The following is a 27,357-nucleotide window of genomic DNA, read 5'->3' as shown; positions in this document are numbered from 1 at the left end:
AAAGGGATGGTTCTCCTTGGGTCAGTTGTGGCCTCTAGAGCTAGATAGGCTTGGGAGCAAACTCAGGTCCACCAAGCACCAGCTATGACTCAGACAGAGTACTGCCATGGAATCCCAGAGCCTTGCTTCCACATCTACAAAGTGGGTACAGGCACTACCAGAGCAGGCTGCTAGAGTACCAGGACAAGCTTGCCTGCACAGAGTGCCTGCAGTGCACAGGGCCTGGGCAGCATGTGCCACTGCCTGCCTCCTCCCTCAGACCTGAAACGACCCTAGGAGGCAGGGAAAATACTCCAGTGCCAAACAACAACCCAAAGTCTGCAACAGCAGATATGAAAAGTAGGAGTGAAAGGGGATACATGCCTAGATTCATGACCAGAAACATCGGATCTCCTCAGCTGCCACTGCTTACTATTATCAAGAACAATAAGCAGTGGCAGCTGACAAGGCTGAAGGGTCAAGCACTTTCCAAGGGCCATACACACACAGTTAACTCAATTTAGCCTTCCCAACAGTTCTCTGTAGAGAGAGGAGATGCCACCATCCCCACCTCCAAGATGGCACTGTGGAAGCCAGAGACATGAACAACCCCCCCAGCGGATAAGTGGGGAAGCTGCGTCAAATGCCAAGCATTTGGTTCTGTGGCCACGTTTTTCACCACAGAATTTCTCTAAGCCACTCAGAGACAGGAGTCGAAGTCATTTCATCATGTTCAGCCTGAGTAAAGCTTTCAACTATGACAGAACCTATAACACTGAATTAAGTGCACAGTTAGCGAAGACAGAGGGTCAAATACAAATGTTTAATCACACAGAATGACGCATGATTAAAATAATGGAGGAGGCCTGGCCTGCCCATACTTGAAATCTCAGAGCCTTTGCAAAGCCCCAAGCAACATTTCCAAGTACAAATGGCTTTTGGAATAGTCACAGGTCCTGCTCCAAACCTGGGTGTCCTCCCATGGTCACAGTAAGCTTACTGTCCTAGCCAGACAGACCAACTCCAGAACAATAAGAAGACTATACCCCCTGAGGACCCTGGGAGGGGTGAAAAACAACTTGACTGAGGAGTGTCAGCATCAAGTCAGCACATGATATGGCAGGTACTGAAGCCTTGGAATCAATAATAACTAGTTCTAAATTTGGGCTTTGACCTTAGGCAAGTCATCTGGACTATCTCAGCCCCCTCACTACAAATGGTATTAACCATGAAGCCCACTGTGATAGTCAACCTGGTCCGGCAGCATGCTAGAATAATGAACCCTTTCTGTGTGCCAGGCAAAATCAATTGAGTCCCTGCCTCAATCCAACTTACAACTCCAAAGATTCTTCTGCAAGGGACCAAGTCAGAAAGTTTCTTGGTTTAAACCAAGTAACAATGCTCTGCATTGCTGGACTCATCACAAATCCTGCAGGTTAATCAGGAAAACAAATCACCCATCCAGGCCAACTGCTGCCTGGTCCACCATAGACAATGGCACAGAGAATTCAGAACAGAATTCTTTATAGTCCTAGGGCAACTCTGTTCAATTGGTCACAAAAGCATTAAAAAAAAAAAAAAAAAATCAAACAATAAAAAAGAGTGCATAGGCTGGTGTGCTAGCACGTGCCTAATAACCCCAGTAACTCAGCAAGCTGAGGCAGGAGGACCACAAGTTCGAGGCCAGACTCAGCAACTTATCAAGACTCTGTCTCAAAATAAAAAGGGCTGGGGATGTAGCTCAGTGGTAAAGTATCCCTGGACTCAAACCCAAGGACGAATTTAAAAAAACAAAATAGAGTACATTTAGGTAGGGCAGTTTGATTCAGTTCTATACCTAGTTATATCTGGGCACCGAGTCTTGCCTTGAATTGTCTAATGGGGTCATTTCAAAAAAAGTTTGCAAGTCGCTCATTTAAAAGTTCCTGCCCTGAGTTGTCTAATGACTCCTGTAGGGGAAGACAAGACCTTGACAGCCCAATAGAAGCCGCACACAGAACACGTGACCCTTAACCAGGGGTGAGGTTGCAGGTGTAGTCCAATAATCAAGTCCACAGGGAAAGACAAGCAGGGGGGCAAGGGTACCTGAGTGGGGCCTCAGCTCCTGGCAGATTTAGCAGGCTGGAGAAGAGAAGGGGAAACACGTAGAAAAGAGAAGCTTGTTTGTGAAGAGGCCACATGGGGCCCAGCTCTTTAGAGCCCTCAGTCCCCAGCTTTGTATAGCTCCCTGCAGGAACAGTAAGGTGCGGGTGGAAGATATGGCACAGGGGAGAGAAGAATGCAGGAGGACAGAACAACAGGTGGTGGGAGGACAGAAGGAACCAGGGAAACAGCCCATAATGGGTGCCATTTCAGCAGAGACAGGAAAGGTCCAGGCCAGATGCCAGAGGCAGAAGTGTTCTGACAACACAGCCACAGCCAAGGGGCACCCAGGAGCAGACTGATTTGTGGGTCAGCACGGGCATCCTAAATGGGGAACAGTGATGAGATAAAGTTGTTCTATCCAGAACAGATGGACCGGACAACAGCTTCATAAAGCTCATAGTAAAAGCCCCCATAGCAGGAGACCAGGCTTACAGTGGGGCCCGAGAGCAGGGTGCGAGTGTAATGCTTACAGTGATGCACTGCCAACAGCTGGACCTTGTCTGCAGAGGCTGCCCTGGGTCAAGGGCCAAGAGAAGGGCAAAGCCTGCCTCAATAGACATTCATGTTATGGAGAAAAGACCAGGATTCTCAAACAATGAAAAGGAACTATTCCAAGCAGAAAGAAAAGATGGGTTGTCAATGCTACTTACAGAACTGGAAAAGTGCTATAAATGCAGTCAATCATGCCAACACCCTGACTAGTAGAATGCCCCAGCTTCTTGGAATCTATTTTAGCCAGGAGAAACGGTCATCGATCAAAAGCTCATGTCTCTGACTTAGCTGTGACAGAGTCAAGACCAGCCTATTAACATAACCTCAAGGGGTTTTGGGAAGGATTTTGACATAAAAGCCACCCTCAGGTGGGCCATCCCAGTGGTGTCTTGAACTGCCAGTGACAGCACAATCACCACACCTGCTGTGCCTGGTGTCCCAGGCCGAAGACCTGGCAGCCTGCAGGGCAGCGCTGGGGCTAGACAAAGCTGCCGGGAGCACTTTCTCTGCCCTCCATGCCTGCATCCTCCTCTGCTAAATGTGAAGATGAAATGAGGATGAGTAAGCCTTGACATGCAGCCTCCACAGTGCCCAGAAAAACGACAGGAGCAAGACTACCACTCTATCACTGTAACATTACCTTTCAAAGGGGCACTTAAAATAGAGTTGTGGTAAAGATCAAATGAGACTGAAGTGCTGTCACAGGGCAGCTGGTTTCACACATTGCCACAGTAACAAGGGGTGGGCAAAGGAGCCCTGCTCTACTATCTGGGGGCTGTTGTGTCATTTGGGGGGTGGGGAAGAATGGCCTGTACAGGTTTTGCAGGTGCTCAGTCCTCCAGAGGTCAATGCTGGTGACCACAGCAGAGGCAGGGCCCACCGGGAACACCTGCTCTGCAGCTCCTCTGCGGGTTCTCTGGTATAACTCCCACACAGTACTCTCACACAGGCATTGTCTAAGTTACCCGGAATGCTGGCATGTGGAGAAGCAGCTCTCAGGAGACCTTTCCTAATCATCAAATTTCTTACAAAGCATCAACAATGTGTGTCCTGGTGAGTGGAATATACTAACAGCAGCATTCTGGGAAGCCCAGTCTCTCCTGGGGTCTGCCCACCTAGCTGGGCCTGGGGCAGGTGCAGGCTGATCTCCCCAGACTCCCTCCAAAGGCAAGACCACTCTGGGGCCTGAACTGACCTGCTCCGGAATCAGGATGCAACGGAACTTGGGGTGGCAAGAATGAGGGCAGGAAGGATGTGTCTGCGTTAAAACCGGACCTGGGAGAGGTGTGGAGCAGACACAAAGGATGGCAGGAAGAGCAGGCGCCGCGGCCCCATGCAAGCCTGGCCGGTGGACGAGACACATGCTACGCTGTGCGCACGCCTGCACCGGGCCGGTGGGCGCGCTCACACTCACACTCACACGCGCGCGCGCACCGCAGCCCCAGGGCCAGCAGGGCAGGCGGGGGCGCCCGGGCGGACTCACCATGAACGCCGGGCCTCACAGGCGCGCGACCGGCCGCCCCATGCCCGGTGGCGGCTCCCTCCTCCTGCGGCTGCTCGGCGGACCGGGCGGTGCCGCTCCAGACCGCGGCGCGGGGCGCAGGCCGCTCAATCGCGCGCAGATGGGCGCTGATCGCGCTCGGGGCCTCGGCGCTCGGGCTGGGCGGCCTAGCGGCGGGAGCCGTGGCGGCGGCGGGCCCTGCAGTCGTACCGGTGGAGTCTCCGGCTGGCGGCCTGCTGCACCGGGCCTGGTCGAGCCGCAGAGGGGCGCGCCTGGGGCCGAGCTCCGCCCTGCGAGGCCATATGGAGAGCAGCGCTGCGTCACCGGAGGAACTCCACGAAAACGTCAACGCTGCAACTTCTTGGTGGTGGGTGACTACGGGCTTTTTTTTCCGTTCTGGTGCTGGGAATGGAACGGAGGCCTCCCTCATGCCAGACAAGCGGTCTAGCACGAGCCACACCACCAGCCCGTTTAATAAGGTATTTATTTTTGAGGGAGGGCCTTGCTCAGTTGCCCAGGCTGGCCTGGAACTTGGACTCCTCATGTCTCCGCTTCCTGGGATTACGGAGTGCACATTTTATTTCTTGTGCTGTACTGTGGTTCATACGTTTTCTACAGTAAGATTATTTTAAAATCTCAGGGTATGCACAAAAAAATGCACACTTGACAAATCATCATGTTTGCTTCTGGGAGCATTGCCTGGGAAGGGGCATAAACTTTTAGGGGTGACAGAATTGTTATTTTGATCACACATTCGTGGAAACTAAAGAGTAGATTTCTGATCAAAGCCTGCATAGGGTCAAAACTGTTTCTGGTCAGCAGTGGGCAACATTAGGCTCTCTGCCTTGATGGACTCTCATATAAATCCCTTCATCATGAGTTCAAATTGCACACCCGTCTGGGACCCAGTAAAGTTGCCTGGACTACCAAAATGCCAGCAGAAATTTCTTCACTCAGAAGCCTATGACACACCCACCAGGAAAATCAAAAGAGGAATGACAAGTGATGGCACCCATGTGGACAAGCTGGAATTCTCACAAATCCTTGGGAAGAATGTAAAATGGTACAACCATTCTGGAAAAGAGTTGAATGTTTCTTATATAATTCAACATGCACCTACCACACTCCTAGGAACCTACCCAAGAGAAATACATGCACAAAAAGACCTGCATTCAAAAATTCATGGAGTTGTTCATAATAACCAAAAACTTAAAATAATCCAACGTCCACCAACTGGGGAAGGAATAAACAGCAATGAAAAGAAACAAACTACTGTCACACACGGCTAAGGGATGAACCTCAACACCATTACAGCAAGTGGAAGATGCCAGACGAAAGGCAATTTACATGGTTTCACTGACGTGAAAATTTCTTAAAAGGGCTGTGCCTGGGCCACCAGAGCCAGGCCCACCACCAGACTGTGCAGGCCTATGCCCAGACACAGCACCAAGGCCAGCTGAGCGCCCAGTGCCTGGAGAACAAAAGCAAATCAGTCTGGAAGTGGGAGTGGGGACTGATTGCAAACAGCATGAAAATTGTTCTAAAACTCTGGATGATGAAAATCTTCTAAAACTGGATTGCAATGATAGTTGGGCATATTCTTAATAAACTGTTCAAATTAATGCTTATAATGAGTGAGTTTCATGGTATATTAATTGTACTTCAACAAAGTCATTTTTTAAAAAGTAATAGATTAAAAACACTGGTTGATCCTGGCTAGTAGGATTAGGGAAGGTCTTGTTAAGAAAAAGTACCCAAATCTGGAATGAAAGCAAGCAAAAAGCACAGTCGGGGATCCCTCAACCTGCACAGAGCATCTCCGACACCCTGCTTAAACGTCACCTAGCCCTGTAGGGCAGGTCTTGTGCTACTTATTACTCCATTAAAGCCCAACCACTGTGGAGTTACACTTTAATATATAGATTTATGTTCAGTTGGAAAGATAATGCCATATTATGTTATGTTGTCTGCCACCTAGTTTGTTGAAACCTAATCTAGCAATCTGGTGCTGATTTTTTCTTGGCTTTTATGCCCATCTATATAAGTCTTTACATGCTCTTGCAATCAGTTTTATCATCTTATTCATCTCAAGACACGAAACAGATCTTTGGCCCATGGTCATTAAAAAAAAAAAAAAAAAAAAGGGACTATGATGAAAAAAAAGGTAGAACTTTCATACAAAGAGAATGGAAGGGAGGGGCTCAGTGCTATAGAACTTGCCTAGAATGCAAAAAGCCCTGGGTTCCAGGCCCAGCACCAAAAAAAGGGAACAAAGGACATACACCTAATTAAGGTCAATACACAAACCCACTGGATACACACACTTTAGTACAACTGAGGAAACTGGAACATGATCTATGCTCTTGCGGCATTACTGTCAATCCTCTCAGATACAATTTCATGATTCTATACAAGAAATGTCTTGATTCTTAAAAGCTGGATGCTGAAGTGTTTAGGAGCAAGAAGATTTCATGACATCTTCAACTTACCTTCAAATGGTTCAGTGTTTCAAAAATACAAGCACAATAAAGTACATGTGGCAACATGTCAGCAACTGTTGATCCAAGTGTGTGTATTCATCAAATTATTCTTTGAAATTTTTCTTGAAACTAGTAAGAAGGCTGGAGGACAGTCCTTCCGTCTCATCTTCAATATCCATCTTTGCAGAAATGCTCCCTGCCCACCTCATCCATAGCACCCTCTCTGTTAGCACCAGGCTCTGGTTTGAGGGGCACTCATTAGTAATTGCACTATTATTTGACTCACATTACCTCACTAGACTGTAAAGCCTTTGAGCTGGCTGAAGGCCAAGTGAAGCACATGGCAGAGGAGACACTCAAGCACTTGTGGAAACAGTGTGCTATCACATGAAGACAGCTGTCCTTCCATCCATCCAGCAAGCACTTAAGAGTACTTTCCCCCTAGCAATTAGAGAAATGCAAATTAAAACTATGCTGAGATTCACTTCATGAGATTCACTTCACTCCAGTCAGAATGGCAACTATCAAGAATGTAAGTAACAATAATTGTTGGCCAGGATGTGAGGAAAGGGCACACTCATACATTGCTGGTGGGACTGCAAATTGGTGCAACCACCCTAGAAAACAGTATGGAGATTCCTCAAAACACTTGGAATGGAATCACCATTTGACCCACTCCTTGGCATATACCCAAAGTATATGCATACAGCATCCTACGTTGATGCAGCCATATCAATGTTTATAGCAGCTCAATTCACAATAGCTAAGCTAAGGAACCAGCCTAGGTGCCCTTCAACAGATGAATGGATAAAGAAACTGTGGTATATATGCACAATAGAACATTACTCAGCCTTAAAAAAGAATGAAATTATGGCATTTGCAAATAAATGGATGGAGCTGGCCAGTATCATGCTAAGTGAAATAAGCCAGTCCAAATAATCAAAGGTCCAATGTTCTCTCTGATATGCTAACACTATCACACAACGAGGGTGGGGGACAGAATTGAAGTTCAGAGGATTAGACAAAGGAGAAAGAAGGGAAGGGAGGGGGTAACAGGAATAAGAAAGACAGTGAAATGAATCTGACATAACTCTACTATGTACATATAGGAATACAGCACAGTGAATCTCACCATCATGTACAAGACTGGGATCCTAATTAGAATAAGATATACTCCACGTTTGTATGTCAGAATTGACTGTCATGTATAACAAAAAAGAACAAATTTAAAAATTAAAATAAAAAAAAAAAAAAATAGTGCTTGGCCCTAGAAATAAAGAGGAACAAGTTCCCTGCCCCAAGTTGCTCATGGACCTGTGAACAGACAGATCTGCTCAAGCGAAAGCTGAGAGGGGAGGGGAGCCCCAGGAGGTGCTGATCTGGGGAGTCAAGGGTGACTTTCTGGAAATCATGCCTGCAGCTGGAAGAGGGCTAAGCACTATGGAGTTCTGCTACAGTCATCACCCAGGGTTCCACACACTGAGAAGCCACAGATTCAGTAAAGTTAATGGGGAGGGGAGAGATGCCCTGAGAATGTGTTGAGTATGCATTAATGTATGTTTCCCCGTGGATAGGATGGCACATGCCTATAATCTCCATTACTCAGGAGGCTGAGCCAGGAAGATGGCAAGTTCAAGGCCAGCTTGGGCAATTTAGCGAGACCCTGTCTCCAAAAAATAAAAAGGGCTGAGGTGTAGCTCAGTGATGCAGCACTGAGCAATTCCTAGTACTGAGAAAAATATATGCTTCCTCAAACACCCTGTACATGTTGCTGTCCACCCAGCAATAATTTCTATCACATATTTTACTTATTATTTTTTGTGGTGCAGGGGGATAAAACCCAGGGCCTCACACATGCTAGGCAAACACTCTACCACTGAGCTAGACCTACACCCCTGCCCACTATCTCATTCTTTAAAACTAAGCAGCATTCCCAAGTTTGTTTCTACAGTAGTGGGAATTGAACCCAGGTCCACACTCATGCTAGGCAAGTTTTCTATCACTGAGCTACATCCTCAGCCTTTTTAATTTTAAACCTAAGTTGCCCAGGCTGGCCTAACACTTGGATCCTTCTGCCTCAACTTCCCAAGTAGCTGGGATTATGGTGTACACCACTGTGCCCAGCAGCAATGTTTAAACTATACATCATACCATATGATGACAGGCTGACTCTACTAAATTTGAAATTTAAAGCAGCAACCCAAAGTTAAGAACTTTTATCTATCTCAAGCTAGCACTGAATTTCACATCTATTTTACTCATGTAAAGGGAGTTTCTCCCTAGTTTTCTGAGTTAACCAGAGCTAATTCCCAGACTTCTTGCATCTCCACCTGCAGACTGGATCTGTCTGCTGTGTCTATAACATTACCATCTCCACCCTTGAGGTCAGGAAGGCAAAACTGATTCGTTTGTTCACTGTGGCCCCCCAGCAAACTACAAACCCAATCTTACTGCATGCCACCAGAAGTCTCAGGGATCAAATACGTATTGAAGGAACAACTTAATTTAGAGGACTGGCTAGTAAACCATGAGATAGCAACCCCAAAGATTATTACTTAGTAAGTAGAAATGAAATCATGGGAGAATACATAAACCTATAGGGAAATGTATATGGTGCTACAGAAAGAAGAATAAAACAATAAAACAATATCAATAAAATGGTATGTGGTAGCTTCCAAATTAGCCATCCTCTACAGCCAGGTATTGACAAGAGACAGGTCTGGACCTCTCCATCCCGACTACATGCTGCTGGGCTTGAGAGACAAGCAGTGAAGCAGCAAGTACATGTAGGATTTCAGTGAAGAAAAGTGCTGTGTAGAAAAGACCCAGAAGCCTGAAAAAGACTGAGCATGTGGGCATGGGTCCCTTTAGACTGGGTGCTTAGGGGAACCTGAGAAGATACCAACTGAGCTGAGACCCATGACAAGGAGTTGGCCCTGGGAAGACCACGCAGAAGGTAGGATAGGACAAGGGCAAAGGTCTGGGGCAAAGAGCAAGCTAATGAGGCCAAAATGAAGTGGGGGCAGAGGAGAACTGAGGGGACTGACCACCTGTGTAGATCTTGTACCAGCATAAACTTTCATTTCTCTGTGATACAATTTGAAAGTACAGTCAGATCTTCATATCTGCAAGTTCCAAATCAACCAATTCAAACAAATGCCAACCAAAAATATTTTTGGAAAAAACAATGCATCTGCACAGTATTTGTCATAATTCCTGAAACAACATGGCCAAAAATTATTCACACAGCATTTACATCGTATGAGTTATGTTAAGTAATGTAGAGATGGTTTAAAGTCTACAGGAAGAGGTCAGCTTATGTATTTAAGGGACTTGAGTGCCTGAGGATTTGGGGATCTGCAGAGGGCCCTGGAACCAATTTCCCAGAGATACCAAACTACGCATATACTTCACTCTGTAAGAAACATCTGGCTGGGCACAGTGGCACATGCCTGTAATCCCAGCAAGTAGGGAGGCTGAGGCAGGAGGATTACAAATTCAAGGCCAGTCTTGGCAATTTATTAGCAAGGCCAAGTCTCAAAATAAAAAGGGTTGGAGATTAAGCTCAGTTCTATAGTGGCCCTGTGTTCCATCTCCTTTAGATTTTCCAAACTGTTCTTCCAGAGTGGCTACACCACTGTGCACTCTCACCAGTGACACAGGAGCTTCCAGTCTGACTACAGTGAGAGCTATTTTTGCAGACGTCCACTGTCCAGTTTAGGAGGCTCTTTTCTATTCTCCTTGCTGAGAGGGTTTATTGGAAATGAACACTGAATTGTATCAAATGCTTTGTTTGCCTCAACTGATAGGCTCATGTGGTTTTCTTTAGCTTAGAACTATGGCAAATCATACCGACTAATGTCAAATGCTGAGCCGGCCTTGCATTCCCAGGATAAACATCTCTTAGTCATGTGTATTGCTTTTTTAATGTTTTCTTGGATTCAGTTTGTTAATACTGTATTCAGGATCTTGTGTGTGTGTGTCTTAAGAGATGCTGGTCTGCAGTTTGTCTTTTTAATACTGTATTTATCTGGTTTGAGTAATAACAGCCTATCATAAAATGAGTCAGGAAGTATTCCCTCTTCTAAAATTGTTATTTTTTTCTTCAAATGTTCAATAGAATTCACCAGTGAAACCATGTGGGCCTAGATATCTTTTTTGGAAGGCTTTTAACTACTACTTGCTTTTTTGTAATTGAAATATCATTCTGGTTAATCTATTTCATCTTAGATGATTTGTAATTTTCAAAGAAATGGACCATTTCATGTAAGCTGTCAAATTTATGTACAAAGAGCTATCCAAAACATTCTCTTTTTAATTTATGCATGGTCCACAGAGGTGTCCTTTTTCATTTCTTCTACTGATAACTTGGTTATTTTGTCAGTTACTAGAGTTTGATCAATTTTACTGGTCAATTCAAAGAACTGGCTCTTGGCTCCACTATCATTTTCTTGCCTTAAACTCGTTATTTCTGTTCCTATGTTTATTATTTGCTTGCGTTGGGTTTGCTCTTTTACAGTTTCTTAAGATAGAAACTTAGATTACTGGTGTGAGACCTTTCTTCACCAGTGAAACCATGCATTTTAATGCTATCAATTTCCTTTCCAAACACTGCATCCTAGAAGATGTGATTTCAAACTACTTTTCCTTTTCACTTCCTCATTAACCCATAATTTATTTAGAAGTTTGTTACTTGTTAATCTCCACATTTTTGGCAGTGTTCGTGCTATCTTTCTGTCACTCTCTCTAGTCTAATACCACTGTGGTCAGAGAACTCAGATTGAAGCATCTCATTTCAAAATATTCCCGTTTCTCTGGCCTATCCTAGTGCATGTCCATGTGTGCTTGAAACATGTGCTCTACTGCTGCTGGAGGCTGGAATGACCCTGGGCCAGTAAGACCCAGCTGGCTGTTGGTGGCGTTCAGCTCTTCCCGTGTCTGGAGAGGAGCACTGAAGGTTACCTTACACTTGAAACCCCACATCACACTATGACCTTTGCTTCCAACCAGGCATACTTTGTAAAGAACTCATTAAAAGAATAGTCCAGGGCTGTGTTTGTGGCTCAGTGGTAGAATACTCTTCTGGCATGCGTGAGGCACTGGGTTCAATTCTCAGCACCACATAAAAACAAATAAAATAAAGGTATCATGTCCATGTACAACTTTTTTTTTTTTTTTTTAAAAGAGAATAGTCCACATTTATCCAGAACAATGTACATCTTTCTTCCTGATATTCCAAGTTCCCTTCTAGTACAGGTCCTTCAGTCTGAAATATTCCTTTAGCGATTTCTTCACAGCAGGGCTGCTGACAACCAGTCCTCTTGTAGTCTTTCACCTGAGGATCCCTTCATTTCACCTTCATTCCTGAAGGGTATTTGTGCTGGATGCAAAATTCTGAGTTGACTGTTCTTTCCCTTCAGTAGTCCAAAAATGTTTTTTCATTTCCTTCTGGTCTCTGTGGTTTCTGATGAGAAATTCAGTCATTCCAATTTTTATTTCCCAATAAGTAATGCATGTTTTTCTCTGGCTGCTTGTTAAGATTTTTTTCTGAATTTTCAGCAGTTTGGTTATGACATATCTGGACATGGGCTTTTTAGGTTTATCCTGTTTGAGTGTCACTTTAAGAGTCTCTTGAATCTGCAGGTTTTATGTCTTTTGCCAAATTTGCAACATATTTAGCCACTGTTTATTCCAATATTTTTTCTGTATCACAGTCTCTCATTCTCTTCTGAAACTCCAATGACACAAAGTTAGACTTTTTAACTCTTCCATATGTTCTCTAGGCTCAGGGTTCTTGTTTTTGCTTTTGTTTTTTCTCTGTATTGCTCAGACTGGATAATTTCTATCAATGATCTCAAAATTCACTCCATCTTTTCTCCAGCACGTATATCCTACCATTGAGCTTGTCTGGTTGGTCCTTTCGGTTATGTTTCTCAGTTATAAAATTTCTACTCAAGAGTGTGTGAGAGCATACTGGGGATTTAACCCACAGGCACTTTCTCACTGAGCTTTGTCCCCAGCCAGCCAGCCAGCCAGCCAGCCAGCCATTTATTTATTTGTTTGTTTGTTTGTTTGTTTATTTATTTATTTTTGAGACAGGGTCTGGCTAAGTTGCTGAGGATCTCACTAAATTGCCCAAGCTGGCCTCAAAAAATTTACAATCCTTCTGCCTCAGCCTCCCAATGTTACTGGGATTACAGGCTTGTGCTACAGTGACCATCTACACTTAGTTCTCAAATTTTCTATTTCTTCACTGTTATTTTCTATCTTCCCATCTCAAGAGTAATTGCCCTTCCTTGCTGAAACATTTTTATAATGGCTGCTTTAGCATCTTTGCTGATAATTCCAACATCTGTGTAATCTTGACTTTGGTGTATATAGATTATCAAAAGATAATTGTAGTTCATAAGCCAGGTAATTCTGAACTGCCTTCCAGATGTATTGAATATTGTATTATGAGACTCTGGGTCTGTCTAAATGTTGACATTTTTTATTTTGGTAAATGAGCAATCCAACTGGATTCCAAACCCAAGTTCCAGCTAGCTTCTCAGAGTTGTGATTACAAACTCAGCCACATTCTCAGTTCTTTTTGAATCTATCCCACATGTGCGCCACCCAGTGACCCAGTTATCTGCGAAGTTCAGTCTTCAGTCTATGAATACAACACTTCAGTGGGAAACATACTCCCACAACCTGGAATTCCAGGAGTTCTAACAACTTTAAAGGGTCACTTTCCTGTGCCTCTCCTCTCTACAATCCCCTAGCACTTTCCAGTTCCCTAGGTCTCCTCTGTCTGGTATCTAGCCACACACTTATCACAACTGTGTCTTCATCAGGGCCAGGTGGAGGTAAGACAGGATAATGTGCCAGAGCTTCACCCACTTTCTGGGGAAGAAAGCTCTTCTCATCAATTCCCTGTCCTAAGAGATCCAGTTCCCATGCTGCTTCCTTAAGACAGACTGGGTGCTAGGGTGCAAGAGCACAGGGAAAGGACAATGACAAGCAGGGCTTCTGCCTGAGCGTAAGGTGCCTCTTCAGATCACACACAAGAGCTCCTTCCGGTACTCCTTTCTGGGTTTGGGGCTGCCCAAGTTCAGGCTGGAGAATATCAGAGGGGAAAAAAAATCAGTGAACTCAGTATCACTTCCACAGTGCTGGGAATTCTGGTCTTCCGTAGTCCACCAGCTTCTGTGTAATTCCTAGCACCCTTAACTGCTCTGTTCAGTTTCCAAGCTGCCTTCATTAGGGAGGCAGATTGAATACCCTCACTCCACAGTACCTGGAACTGAGACCTGCTCTGTCTCTGTAAACTCACTGAAACCCATTTTCCAAAGGCGTGAGGGTTGATGAAAGTGGAATTAGTTTTGTTGTTTTAGAGTTCACCTGTAGGTCCATAGCTAGCTACCCACACTGACCACCCTGATCAATGCTATCTGCAATTTGTGATGTTCTGTGACTTTCTGAGTCACCCAGACTTCTCAGAACCCAGGTGAGAATGAACGTCACTTCAAGTTCCCTTGGATTTGCTGCCTTCTGAGGTTCTCTCTTTAAGATCTAAGAGCTGACCTGAAATTCCATAAGGCCATCCAAGACATTCCCAGTCATATGAGCCCAAACCAATAGGCCATGTACTCACCTCTGCTCCAATGATAAGAGTCAGATGCAGGTTATTGGAATCTATCAGCCTGTCTTTTTCTGCCGCCATCACTGCTCCTATCAGTGGCTATCTCTGAGCCCTGGTCAGCCTCATCTCCTCACAATAATGCCCTTTCCTTAAACCTGTGTACAGAGTTTTGTCTAAAAGATTCATAAATTCTGTTGACTCACGTTCTTAATCTCGAGCCTCTGACATCTGTTCAAATTACAAAACCTCACATTTACTTTTCAATGGTCTTCTTATAGTCTTTTAGGCAGCTGGATGCCTGGCTTTGGAGCTCAGGGGTAGAATCCTGACTGAAGACAAGAATAGGGCTCCTGTGTAGGTCTGCAATGAAGACCCAAGTCTAGTCAAGATGCCCTAGGAAGTGACCACAGACTTGAAGTACCTGAGAGGTGGTGCTCCAACACTTACAGGATTGGGAAGAGGAAGGACATAGCAAAGGAAATTGGAAAAGAGGAAGGATGGGACATCTGGAGGGGCAAAGGAGAGGTTAGCTGAGGCAGTGCTGTTCATGAGTCCAGGAAACAAGGGCTGAGAACTGACCACTGCACAGGGCGATTGGCAATTACTTAAAAAACTTGATTTTTGAGAAATATGCTTGATGGTACAAAAACTTCTCTGTGATCACTGCACTCTGGATTTCTTCACATTTATCACAACTGCAATTAATTATTTGAGCTACCTGTTAAAATGTCTTTTGTTTGATCCAATGAAAGCAAGGGCAAGTAAGTCCTGTACTTCATTTTAATCCCAGGATGGATCTGCTCAGTGGCTTTGAACTGTGCAGCAAACCAAAATACCAAGGAATCCAAGAAAGAAGGCCCCCTTCTGTTCACAAAGAAAAGGACAAGTGCCACCAAGGCAGTGCCACCACCCCTGACAATCTGGCCAGAGCCCAGTGCATACAAACCCCAAGGTTGGAAACCTGAAGGCAGCTCTCTTCAAATGCATGCTCCCTACCTTTATTCTCAAGAACTCCAGTTCACCAGCAGTTAGCAAAATCTGTATGCTAGTGTGCTCTGGGCCCTTTAGCCCAGAGCTAAGTAAAGGTGAAAACAACTTATTTTCTTATTTTCTTCCCAAATTCAACATTCCCTTCTTGCACAGGAACGGTTCTTAGATTTTAGTATGCGTTAGGATTACCTGTGGGTCCCAACCCAAGAGTGGGGGGGGGCGGGGTTTGAGGGCGGGTAAGAGGTGGCTGAAACCTGAGAATCTGCATTTCTCACAAATACCAGCTAATGATGGCATGCCTTGTCTGGAGGCCACACTTCAAGAACTATGGCTTTCGGGCTAGGGTTGTAGCTCAGTGGTAGAGCACTTACCTAGCACATGTGAGGCATTAGGTTCAATTCTCAGCACCACATAAAAAAATAAATTAATAAAGTTATTTAAAAAAAAAAGCTATGGTTTTAGTGTGATTCTCTTACCACTGCACAGTTTTGTTTTCCCTACTAAGGAAATCTCTCTGAAATCATAATGAAAATTGATAGAAAACACAACGTAAGTTTGAAAAATTTTTATGAAATTTGAAAAGGTAACTGAAAATAACACCATTAACATTTCCCCAAAAAACTGAAGTCTGTAAGGCCCAAGTCAGGAGACCATGGCCCAGTCAGAATGATATCAGGTGTGCCATGGACAAACCACACACAGCATCTATATCACAAATTGAGTCTATTTATAAACTAAAAGTTGTGAGAGCTACTTCTTGAGTAACTCTGGGCAAAAGTTAACTCTGTGCTAGACTCTGGGCAGAAATATATCACATACACTCTCTTAAATCCTAGCAATCTAATAAAGTAGGTGTGGTAAAGCCCATCTGGCAGATGAGGAAACCAAGAAGAAACAACTTGTCAGGTCATACAGACAAAAACAGGTGAACCTAGAAATCAAGTCCAAAGCTCCTGGCTGGTGCACACCCTTCCCTCATCTCAGCCTCAGACTCTGGAAGCACATCAACACAACTGCTTCTGTGTTCCTAGCACTCCAGGCAAGAAAGAGATGGCCCTAAGAGGCCCGGTGTTTGCAGAAGCAGCAAACAAAGGGCTCAGGCTCCTTCTCACACTGCATTCCACTTTCTCTTGTTTGTGGCTATCTTGTCATGAGAAAGAAACACTGCTCATGACGAACACTTTTCCTTCATGATGTTCTGAGTGCACGATGTATATTTACTAATCTAATCTCACCACCTTTGAGGTAGGTGTTATTTTTCTCGCAGTTCTAGAGATGAGGAAAATGAAGGCTTGAAAAGGTTAAGTAATTTGGCCAAAGTCACAGTTCAACTGTGGCAGTGCTGGGATGCAAACTGAACAGTCTTACCCTAAAGTTCATGTTCTTAAATCACCATGTGACACTACTTTTCTCAAATTAAAAAAAAAAAAAAAAAAAAAAAAATCCAAAGAAGGAAAAGGAATTAAGAGTTTCCTGAACACCTTATGTTTATTTTATGCTTTAGGTCTAAGGTGTTACTGTCTCCATCCTGGACCACAAGTGTGGACGCTCAAGGCCCACCCTGCCTCTCCACAGTGGAGCTGAGTGAGTTGACGCCTGTAACAGCAGCCACTCAGGCCAGTGCCCAGAAACCTCCTCACAGCAGCAGGCCCTTCACCCGCACCCCTCCCAGACTTTGCCAACCTGGAGCAGGACATGAAAGATGAGAGACCAAAGACACAGAGCACAAGCAAGCAGGTCCCGGGCAGGGCTGGATGACTCATGCAGGTACAATGACATTCTTTATTATTGATGACTGAAGCCAGATGGTCTTCTCTGAAGTACATGTGTTACCACATCAGCTGGCCTGATCATTTCAGTTCACAAAAGAACAAAACAAAACAAAAACTTTGAGGTCAAGAACATGTTCTTTAAAAAAAAAACAAAACAAAACAAAAAAATCAATAATCCACGTACTAAAATAAGAAAGTCAAACATGAGGCAACAGATATTAAAAGTGATAGGAGATTTGTATAACTTACATTTTCTTAAAGTGCAGATTTCTTCAAAAACCTTACAATAGTGTTGCTACTTAGTGTCCTAAGAAATCTGCATCTGAGTTTCGCATAAAATCTCTTATTTTCATTTTATGCTTGATAAGCCTACAAAATGATTCAAACCAAAACACAACAATCACAAAAGTGAATTCTAGCACCAACTTACTGAGTCTCCCTGGTGTAGACAATTAACACATGGAACAGCAGACAACATTCAGGACAGTTTGCTGAAGTGTGACTACAGGAGCCCAGTGCTGGGCTGCACCACAGCCTCTCCCTGCATCCAGCAGATTCTACCCACTTGTCCAGTAGTCACAGAGGCTATCCTCTACTCCCCACCATGACCTCAGCACTCGGCCAGACCCTGCCTTCTCTCACCTGGACTTGCCAGGGTAAGTTCATCGTTCCTTGCCCTCAGAGAACCCCCAGGTAGGAGGCAGGCAACAGGCACACCAGCACTAGGCACAACCTCCTCCTGATGCTCCCCCAGTTCATGCTGCTCACTGCCTGCCCAGCTCTGCCTGCACTGAGGCTCTGAGCCTGAATTCCTGGGGTCACATTTTAGCTCTGCCACTTCCTAGCTACACGGTCCTGCATAAGTCACCTGGTCTCCATGTCTCATTGTTTCTTTGGTAAACCAAAGATAACAATCCTTCTTCACAGGGTCAATCCCAGTTTTAAATGAACTAGAAACACAAGTGTGAAACCATCTAAAACTAGCACATCACAATCATTCAGTACTCAGTCCCCGTAACAATTCTGTCACACCTCTGACTCTGTGCCTGTGTGGTTCCCTGGAAGGCTCTGCCTCCCTCCTACACACTTGAGTTCCTCAAAAACCTGTCCTGGGATCATTTCCAGAGGACTGCTCCTGTGCACAGGTGCCTGTCCCTTCTCTAACCCCAGTGCCAATCATGAGCCCAGCACTTAGTCGTCCTCAACAGTTCTGCCTCCAAAAATGTCAGGCTGGAAGAAGAAAGTGGCTGGGGACAATGTCAAGGCACTGGGCCAATGGCAGACTGTCAGGATGCCAAAATGGCCGTGTTTGGGGCCTGGAAGAGGTTGCAGGGCTACCGGTCAAGGTTACCCAGACCACAAGCATGCCATGTCTGTGCGGGAGCCCCTCCCTGCAAAGATGAACACATGGCTGCAGCTGCTGGCATGACTCCTACAGTGAGGACCAGGGCAGCAGGGTGGGGATAACGCTGCGGGCTTAGCCTGATCCTAACACAGAAGTGGGTAACTTAAGAGTGAGCAAGGGAGGGGTCCTATCAGAGCCCAGGAAGATGACAGCCTAGACTTCCATCCCAGAGCAACACTGGAAAGATTTAAGCCCCAAGAAACCGAGGGGAGAAATGTTTTAATATCAAGCCAAAAAATCTGATGATAGGGGCTGGGGATATAGGTCAGTTGGTAGAGTGCCTGCCTTGCAAGCACAAGGCCCTGGGTTCAATCCCCAGCACCGCAAAAAAAAAAAAAAAAAAAAAAATCTGATGATAAATAAGTTTGCCGCTGTTAGTGAAAAGCGTGATTCAATTTAATCAAGTTATAAATATCTAAAGCCCAACTCTGTCCAGTCAACTTCCCTATGTGCATGTGACAAGCTATAAAAATTTAAAAGGGTGAAATTCATCCACACTCTGATACAAACTTAGCTTTTTTAGGAACTTGACATGCAAACAATACGAAGATTTTTCTGATTTCCGAGCCTCAGCAATAGTCGTTTCTGCGGGGTTTGTGAACGTTTGCTGTGCACACAACAGCCTGTTTCTGGGTTGAGTCTGGTGTACCTTTTGCATTCTCTTTGGCTCTCTCTGAGCATTCTCTCGGAGTGGCACTTTTCCAAATAACTTCCATCCCGAGTCATTTTGTTTGTCAAGTCGTGCATTTTGTTTTCTAGCAAGCAAATTCCTATAGGAAGAAAATAAAAGGGTTAGGGAACTTCTGGGTATTTAAAAAGACATTAGGACAGCCAAATCACTCTGATTAAAAAAAAAAAAAAAAAGTCAAGTTTTCTTGGAGAGGGATATGTGGTGAGCCACATTAACTCTTCAGTCAGAACAATGAAGCAAGAGAAAGACCTGAAACCAGCAATGAACTTTTTGTTACTTAACTGTTAGGTGTGTATAGTCTACAATTTAGAGTGGGAAACGAGATATATGAATCGAATTAAAACCCTGGCTCAACCATTCATTAACTGTGTGACTCTGGACCCATATATTAACCTCTCTTTACCTGTTATGTTTAACAAAGGGACACCAGCCCATGATCAACAAGGCTGTTGAATGAACTGGAATTTGAGGTGCAGAATGTATCTAAGAATAGCAATTGCTTTAGTACTTAGCCTCTAGCGCAGTTCAGTTCTCTTCAAGGTTAATCTGTATTATCTACTTACAAAGTTGTCAAGAATCATAAAAGGAAAGGCACTCATGTAATGGTCATGTCTTCTCTCCAAGAACAGCAAACAAAGCTCCAAGAAACACAACTACCAACTGGTAGTCCACACAAACCATGTTTTAGAATGCACTGTGTTGGTGCAATCATTAAAACGAACATTCAAGGCCTCCCTAGAAAGTGGTGTGAGAAACATGGGCTCTAAAAGAAACAGCAGCCAATTTAAAGGGGCCCCTACTGGCCAATTCTGGAACAGTTTAATCATCAAAATAATGAGAATATGGATTACAACCCATTAAAACAGAAATTCATGGCCCAGAGATATACAAGTAAATAAACACAAATAACAAGGGGTCTCTTAGAAGGCCCTCAACCATGAGCTAGTAATCACTAGCAGGGTCAGGAAGTGAACAATGGATGCTGAACTACTGGTGAAATTTGGATGAGGAATGGGATCTTTACACAGATTGAAACATCTACAAATTATGAATTACAAAAGCAAAAACAGTTCATATTATACTGGAAAACCTAGGGACACCACCTTAGCCAAGTGCTCAAAGCTGACATCACCAATGTGAGGACTGAGACCCTGGCACCTGATCTGGTGTTCTGAGACCACCTGGTATGCCAACACACGGCAACCAAGGGTGTGCCCCAAGCCCACCAATCCACACTAAAGGCCTCTAGGGAACAATGGATCTACATTCCAACAACACATGTCATGAGTGACAGAGGCTAGGAAAGTGTTCCAGATCAGAGGCGAACCAGAGAGATGCAACAAATGCAAGCTGTGATCCTGGGATACATGCTGGGCCATGAAAGAAGAAAGGGCTGATTGTGTTTGAAAACTGCCTTGGATTAATGCCTACTTTCCTGATTTGATACCTGTATTATGGTTACATAAGAGACTACCCTTGTTCTTAGGCAAGAGGCTGATATATTTAGGAGTGAAAGGACATGATATCTTCAATTTACTCTTCTAAGAGTTCAGGAAAAATATGCATATAGGAGAGAAATTGATTGCACAAGAATGGGGCAAAATGTAAACAGCTGGTAAATCTGGATGAAGGTTATCTTGTATTTTTTTTCCCTAGCAACTTCTTGTTAAGTTTGAAATTGCATCAAAATAAAACTACAAAAACTTATACAAAAGAAAACAAGTGTTTTATCATTTTCTTCCTTGCATTTATGCTGTGGTTATAATGGAACTCATTTCAGAAATGTTTTCATGGTCTAAGGCAATGTATATCTACATTTGTAAGAAATCAACTTTGAGCTGTCAGGAGAATCAATCCCTTTAACGCCTGATTTTGCCATCAGTGGGGGACCTAAGAAATCAAACCAGGTAACAACCCCAGGTACCCAGAAGATGCTAAGAATGTGGTAACGGGAATTTGAGTTGACAAGGTTTGCTGAAGAAGAGCTGCATGTCTCTGAGGAAGCCAGCTGGCTGGCACAGGGAAGAAGGGGGGGAAACAATGCTCTCAGGAGGGAAAGCCCCCAAGTGAAAAGGCACAGAGCTGCAGAGGGTCTAGGGAATGGATCGGATACCTATACAGAAGCAAATGGGTATGAGAATGTGAAAAGGGAAGTTTGGGTGACTGGCTCCCAGATTTGTGATTTGGGAGGCTAAGCACAAAAGGTGCTCCTTACTGAGACAACAGGGGCCAGCAGGATAGGGGCAGGCACCAGAGCATCCTCAGTGCTGCCTGAGTCTGCATGAAAGTGGTGCAGACGAACACAACGAAGTCCAAAGCTTACCCACATGACAGGCTGTGACTTTTGACAGATTCAAAAAACAAGTATCTTGGATACATTATCTTTTTGTAGATAAGAAGTTAAAAATCCCCCAAACAAGTCACTACAAATAAAAAAGGAGCTGCAGTCAGGGCTCTGAACCCAAAAAAGCCTTTCCTTCAGGATAGCAGGTATGGGAAGACTGAGCCTGGCCCAGTTGGCAGCTGGATCCAGCAAGGTCTGCTTGTCACAGGAGCAAAGCTCATTCCCAAACAGGCACAGTGAGAGCTGTGCACAAAGGGGCACAAAGCTGGATGGTGTGGAACCCATTCATTCCGACCCTCTGGCCCTTTAACCTGATGGGGAATCTGGAAGCTCCCCTGCTTAAGGACCCCCACACATGTGGCAGCATTGTTCCTTCCTGAGTTGTATAACCTGATGAGTCAGCTCACCCCTCAGTCTTGAACACTGGAGCATGCAGCAGCTGCAGCCACAGCCACCTACAGCCACCCTCTGACTGACAACTGTCATGGGACCAGGACTACTGGAATCACGCTTCCTCTTCTCATGAAGTCACCAAAAGTCCTCGAGCTTGTTCAGGCCCAGCTCCCAGTGCTCTCTCCAGAGCACTCACTGCTTTATTCTGTGTCTTCAGGGTGAGCTCTGTCCCCTTACCTTTCCTCTCCTCGCCAGAGTGCAGGAGCAGGCAGTAACTCCACACTCCCAAAGCCTTATCCAGTATGCAGTAGGCACTCAATGCACATTTTCTGGCAAGTGGAGCAGCCACCATGTGTGTCTGCAGGAAGGCAAATGCTGGGGGACGAGGAGGCACATGTGACACAAAGGCATCGGCACAAATGCAAAAGGCAGGAGAGGGCAACCCAGAGATGCTGTGCTCAGGGGAGGTAGCCTCTGGCCAGGGTGGGATTCCTAGGAAAGAGGGGCAATGGAAAGTGGGGGCTCAGAGCTTGGGGGGCGGGGGGCATCCCACCAAGTCCTTGAGGAGGGCAGGGAACTGGGGACAGCCTGCAGGGGTGGGTGAGTGCCTGCAATGGAGGAAGCGCCTGAGGATGCTTCCTAACCAGCCTCACAGAACGGACTCACTTGTTTTGCATCTCCAGTACAGGGCCCTTCAGCCGGAGAATAAGCCCCTTTGTCAGAAGGAGGAAAAGCACTCTACTGGCAGCAATAGGGACAGGCAGCTGTTAGCCTCCGGGCAGTGTCTGACCCAAGAGAGACCCAGCACACTGAGCAGAGGACAGTCCACCTGCAGCTGCCTGAGCCAGCCCCCAATGCGAGCCAACAGTGCTGTGCCTACATCCCCTGCCTCCAACCTCAAGCAGTCTCAACACCCACTGCCCTTGTGCAGGAACTCAGGACAACCTCAGGTTCTGGATTTCTGCACACCCAATCACATATGCCAACCTGGTGCACGTCAGCCCACCACCCCACCTGCACAGGCTGCCCAGTGCCAACCTACCTCACCTCACCACTCGCTTCTGCCCATGTGCCTACTCCAGTCCTCCTTCAGCTGCAGCAGGCAGGTGTGTGATGCTGCCAGCAATTTCCACAGACCACAGACAGCAATGCCTCCTTCTGAAAGGCAGGAAGCTCTCTGCAGGCCCCAAGGAGGGGAGGTGCCCTCACAGTCACCCAACAGGCCTCATTCCTGTGGTATTTCCCAGGGCCCTTAACCATACCCACTAACACAAAAGGCATCCTCAGGTCCCAATACCATCTAAGAATCATCTTTTGAAAGCACAACTGGATCACCTAGGCTATAACCCCAAATTCCTCCACAGACTTACAACTGGTTGTGTGGCATGCGGCCTGGTCCCATCCCCTTGAGCTCCTGCCACCTGCGCATGAGGCCCATCAGAAGCTATCCCTCAGTCGTGAAGCACTCTCCCCAAAGGGAGACGTGAGGATTAAATGAGGTGATGAGTCCAGGGTTCAGCCCAGTCACACACTTGGCCTTCGAAGCAGAGCTGCTCCTCCACCAGGCATCTCTCTACTGGAAGGGAGACTACGCCCTGAAGAATAGGGACTGCCCTCGCACCAACCCCTTCATCTAAACCAGCGCTCTGTCCCTCCTCCCAATGGCACAGAGAGATCTGAGGAGAGGGACCTGGTTTGCAAGAATGGGAGCACCCAGGAAAGGTGACATAGGTGTGGCCTCACCAGGATGTGGACAAAATGTTACTCAGTGGCATTTAAAATCTTGTTGAAATAGCCTCAGCCTTCAAAAGACGCTGGGGGTTGTCCCCGATAAAGCCATGCCCATACAAAGGAAGAGTAACTCTAGAGGCACGGGTCCTGTCAGGGAAGGGAAAAGGAGTCAAAGTTTCACTGTGGCATTTATCTCTAGCTTAGAAAGTGATCATCTCACCTCAGTAGGTTCCGACTCAGGAGACATGAGACATCAACGACAAAAGAGTATTAAAAATAGTGGTGTGGACTGGGGACTTAGATTAGTGGCAAAACACTCACCTAGCACACACAGGCCCTGAGTCAATCCCTGACCCTGGGGGGAAAGGGCGTGTCAGTGTCTGCCATCCAACTCTTCTGTGAAGCCAGAAAGAAGCTCACAAGTTCAAGGTGGAGTGCCAGACCTCAAGCACAGGGCGTTTGCTAGGAGCAAGGTGAGTCACTGACACGTGGGACCTGCAGGGTACCAGCAAGAACGGCCAGGTATGTGAGTACACCAACACTGACCTCCTCAGCTTCCTCCACTCCCTCAATTACCAGGCTCTTTACAGTCCCAGTTATGTCAGGGAACCCTGGTAGGCAGGAAGTAGACAAGAGCTCACCATCTGCAAGGAGGCAAGGAGGACTGGGGGACAAGGGCAAGGGGTAACAGAACGCCAAACCTACAGAAAATCAACATCCCTGTGGACAAAGGGATTGCAACTTTACTGTGCAACAGGAGAGTCACTGACTACTGTGCTCACCGGGTTCCTAAAATGCAAAAGCCATCCTGTTGAAATATGTTGGCTACATGCAATGTAACATTTTTTAAGTGTCATAAAAAGGAAACCCAAGAGTTCATGTCACAGGATTATGCAGCTTTAAGAAAGACAAGAGACATTTTCTTGGAGACTGTGTCCTACCTGTTATCATAAGACAAAAGCAAGCCAGGCATGGTGGCGCACATCTATAATACCAGCAGCTCGGGAGGCTGAGACAGGAGAACTGCAAGTTCAAAGCCAGAACTCAGCAACTTAGTGAGGCCCTGAGCAACTTAAGGAGACCCTGTTTCATATTTAGAAAAAAGAGGTTAGCAATGTGGTTCAGGGGTAAAGCGCCCCAGGTTCAATCCCTGGTACCAAAAAAAAAAAAAAAAAAAAAAAAAAAGAAGAAGAAGAAGAAGAAGAAAAAGAAAGGACAAAAGCAAGGTATGAGACAGTGGGGAATAGGCCACTTGGTACAGGTAGCTGCCTTTGTATGTCCAGTCCCCAACTCTCCAGAAGAATGTGAAAACTGGTGACACTCACTCCTCCAGGATAGGTCACAGGGTGGTGAAACACGAGTTTCCACCATAAATTCTGTTGTACTTTTTGAATTTTGAACCATGAAAATATTACCTTTTTAGCTGGGCACAGTAGCACACATCTGTAATCCCAGTGACTTGGGAGGCTGAGGCAGAAGAATCACAAGTTTAAGGCCAACCTCAGCAACTCAGTGAGATCCTAGGAAAGTTAGTGAGACCCTTTCTCAAAATAAAAAAAAGAAAGGGATGCAGATGTGACTCGGTGGTTAAGTGCCCCCTGGGTTCAGTCCCCAGTCCCAAAAAGAAGAAAAAAGAAAAAGAAAATGTATAAACTCTTTTTTAAAGATCATAAAAAATTTAAAGAAACCATTGCAAAACTAGATATTTCTGCCACTATAAAATGAAACACTTTTGTATCACTCCCACTCCCACCCTTCAGATCAGAAAGACCTCATCAAACCCAATGAAGTACCTAATGCTTCTGCTCACATAGCAAGGCAGCTTGCAGAGTGCAGGCAGCTGCTGCAGGCTTGGTGCAAAGTGCTGTGACAGGCAAAAAGCTAGAGAGATGAGGCGGCTATGCAGTGATGCTCCTGGCACCAAAAACAAAAGAAAAGCGAAAATGAATCTATTCACCCAGACTAGTGTAATCATTGTTGAGTCCAGTAACTATGCTCACGCATAATCAATCAATGCAATCTACAGGAGACTACAGGGAAGGGGACTTGGTAGACAGCTGCATCCACTTCCTTGCTCGTGGTCTGCACTCACTCCACAGCTCTTTGCTGAGCACCGCCTGCTCTGAGATTCCCAGAGACCAAGCCCCCACTTAAGCTGAAAGCAGTGGCAGTAGGACCACAGTTGTCACACTGATCCTAGAGGATGGCTAGGCAAGGACCAGAGGCGAAGCATTCAGCACAGCAGAACCCAGCAGGCACACAAGCTTCTGATGGCAGGCAGGGGTGCATCTGCATCCTGGCTCCACCACTGGTAGCCATTTCTTCTGAAGCTCACTTCCCTCTCCCAGGATTGAGCGTGGCCAAGGAGGTTATGAAAGCACCCAGTGCTTACTGCAAGGCTTTCACCTCAGTTCCACACACGTTTGGTGAGTGTCTATGGTGTCCAAGGCCCAGACCATAAAACAGGTGAGTTAGGAAGGTCATCAGCCTTCAAGAAGCCCACCAACAAACTGTCTACTGATGTCAGGGTGGGGAGACCTTGAGAACCAAGAGGAGGGGTGTCCAGTCTTGGTGAAGTGAGAAAAGAAAGGACTGAAGGTTGAAGGCATCCCAGGAAAGAGCATTAAAAGACTGTTCAGCAGTGTGTGAGTGTGTGAGTGTGTGTGTGTGTGTGTGTGTGTGTGTGTGTGTACTGGTGGGGACCACCTGTTAGCACCTTACTGCATCACCAACTTCCTGAAGCCACTGAAGTCAGGATGCTCAAAGGCATCCTACTCAGACTCGTCACTGATATGAAGTAGCAAGCCTACTGGAAAGGCAGCTGCAGAGCAGCTGCAGGCTGGCTCTCACTTGCAAGCCCCTCAGTGGGCAGCAGTGTGTCTCAACCAGACCTGCACCAGGCCTTGTGTTCATTTGCTGGTGGGACACAGGGTGCAGTAAGCAGCTTCTGCCCCAGGGAGCTCAGAACCTGGGAGCAGAGTTAGATGGTCCAAGCTGAGTCACACTTAGGCAGCTTTGCGGGCTTGACATCCACTGAGAGTTGGAGCACCCCAACAGGAGGACAATAAAACCATCCTATAAAAAGCCAGCACCCAGGGCTAGGGTTGTAGCTCAGTGGGAGAGCACTTGCCTGCACATGAGAGGCCCTGGGTTTGATCCTCAGCATCACATAAAAATAAATAAAATATTATGTCCGTCTGCCACTAAAAAAGTAAATAAATAAAAAAATTTTAAGAAGTCAGTACCCTTTTAAGACCAAATCTATATGAGTTCCCCTCCCTGGAATGGAACACAGACTGCCTCAGTATCAGCCCGAAGTACTCCCCCACACAACGGCCAAAGAGACCAGACGGTGAAAGATGGTAAGCCAATGCACAAAGAGGAGTTAGGGCACAGCCTTAGGAGCAGGGAGACAAAGGACCTCTGCATAGCAAGGAGGTGCCACATTATGCCAGCAAGTGCCACCCTCATTTGTTCAGACATCTGTTGACCTACAGAGTTGTTATTTGTTCAACTACACTAATTCTTTCAAACATTGTTCTAGGAATGGAGCTCCTGCCTTAAGGAATTTACTGTAAACATTATCCACAGCTTCAGTATGAGGCTGGTGACAGCATTCCAAGGAAGATGGCCAAACAGGGAAGTTCCCAAGGCCATCCACCTGGGACACAAACACAAGCCTGTCAAGTGCCAATGGGCAAACAGAATCTGCTCCACTGAACTTAGCCCACAAACTTCTCAGTTTCCTACCTTTGTGAATAAAGTGGTTGGCCACCAACCACCCTCAGGGAACACGCTGGCAGCATGGAT

At 45.7% G+C, this 27,357-nt stretch overlaps 1 protein-coding gene across 10 annotated transcripts in view; it reads right to left on the bottom strand.

Moving 5' to 3' along the window:
- TBC1D14 (TBC1 domain family member 14) overlaps positions 1–27,357 on the bottom strand; it is a 95,427-nt gene that overhangs the window by 32,537 nt on the left and 35,533 nt on the right. For 6 of the 10 annotated variants that reach the window (XR_013766291.1, XM_079154346.1, XM_079154344.1 and 3 more), the window contains one exon: positions 19,038–19,158. The exons of 1 other annotated variant lie outside the window; for it this stretch is intronic. Coding sequence is in view for 8 of the 9 variants with exons in the window: in XM_079154346.1 (XP_079010472.1) it covers positions 19,038–19,158 (121 nt within the window). In the remaining variant the exon portion in view is untranslated. Of the gene's footprint in view, positions 1–4,099; positions 6,434–16,894; positions 17,058–19,037; positions 19,159–27,357 lie in introns of those variants that run through there. 3 more of the 10 variants (XM_079154349.1, XM_079154350.1, XM_079154352.1) reach the window with 2 other exon arrangements.

The sequence above is a fragment of the Sciurus vulgaris genome (genome assembly GCF_902686455.1).
Source record: "Sciurus vulgaris genome assembly, chromosome: 9".
NCBI classification, from domain to species: Eukaryota; Metazoa; Chordata; class Mammalia; order Rodentia; family Sciuridae; genus Sciurus; species Sciurus vulgaris.
The sequence above is the reverse complement of the archived record's forward strand: the minus strand, read 5'-3'. Positions and strand labels throughout refer to the sequence as shown.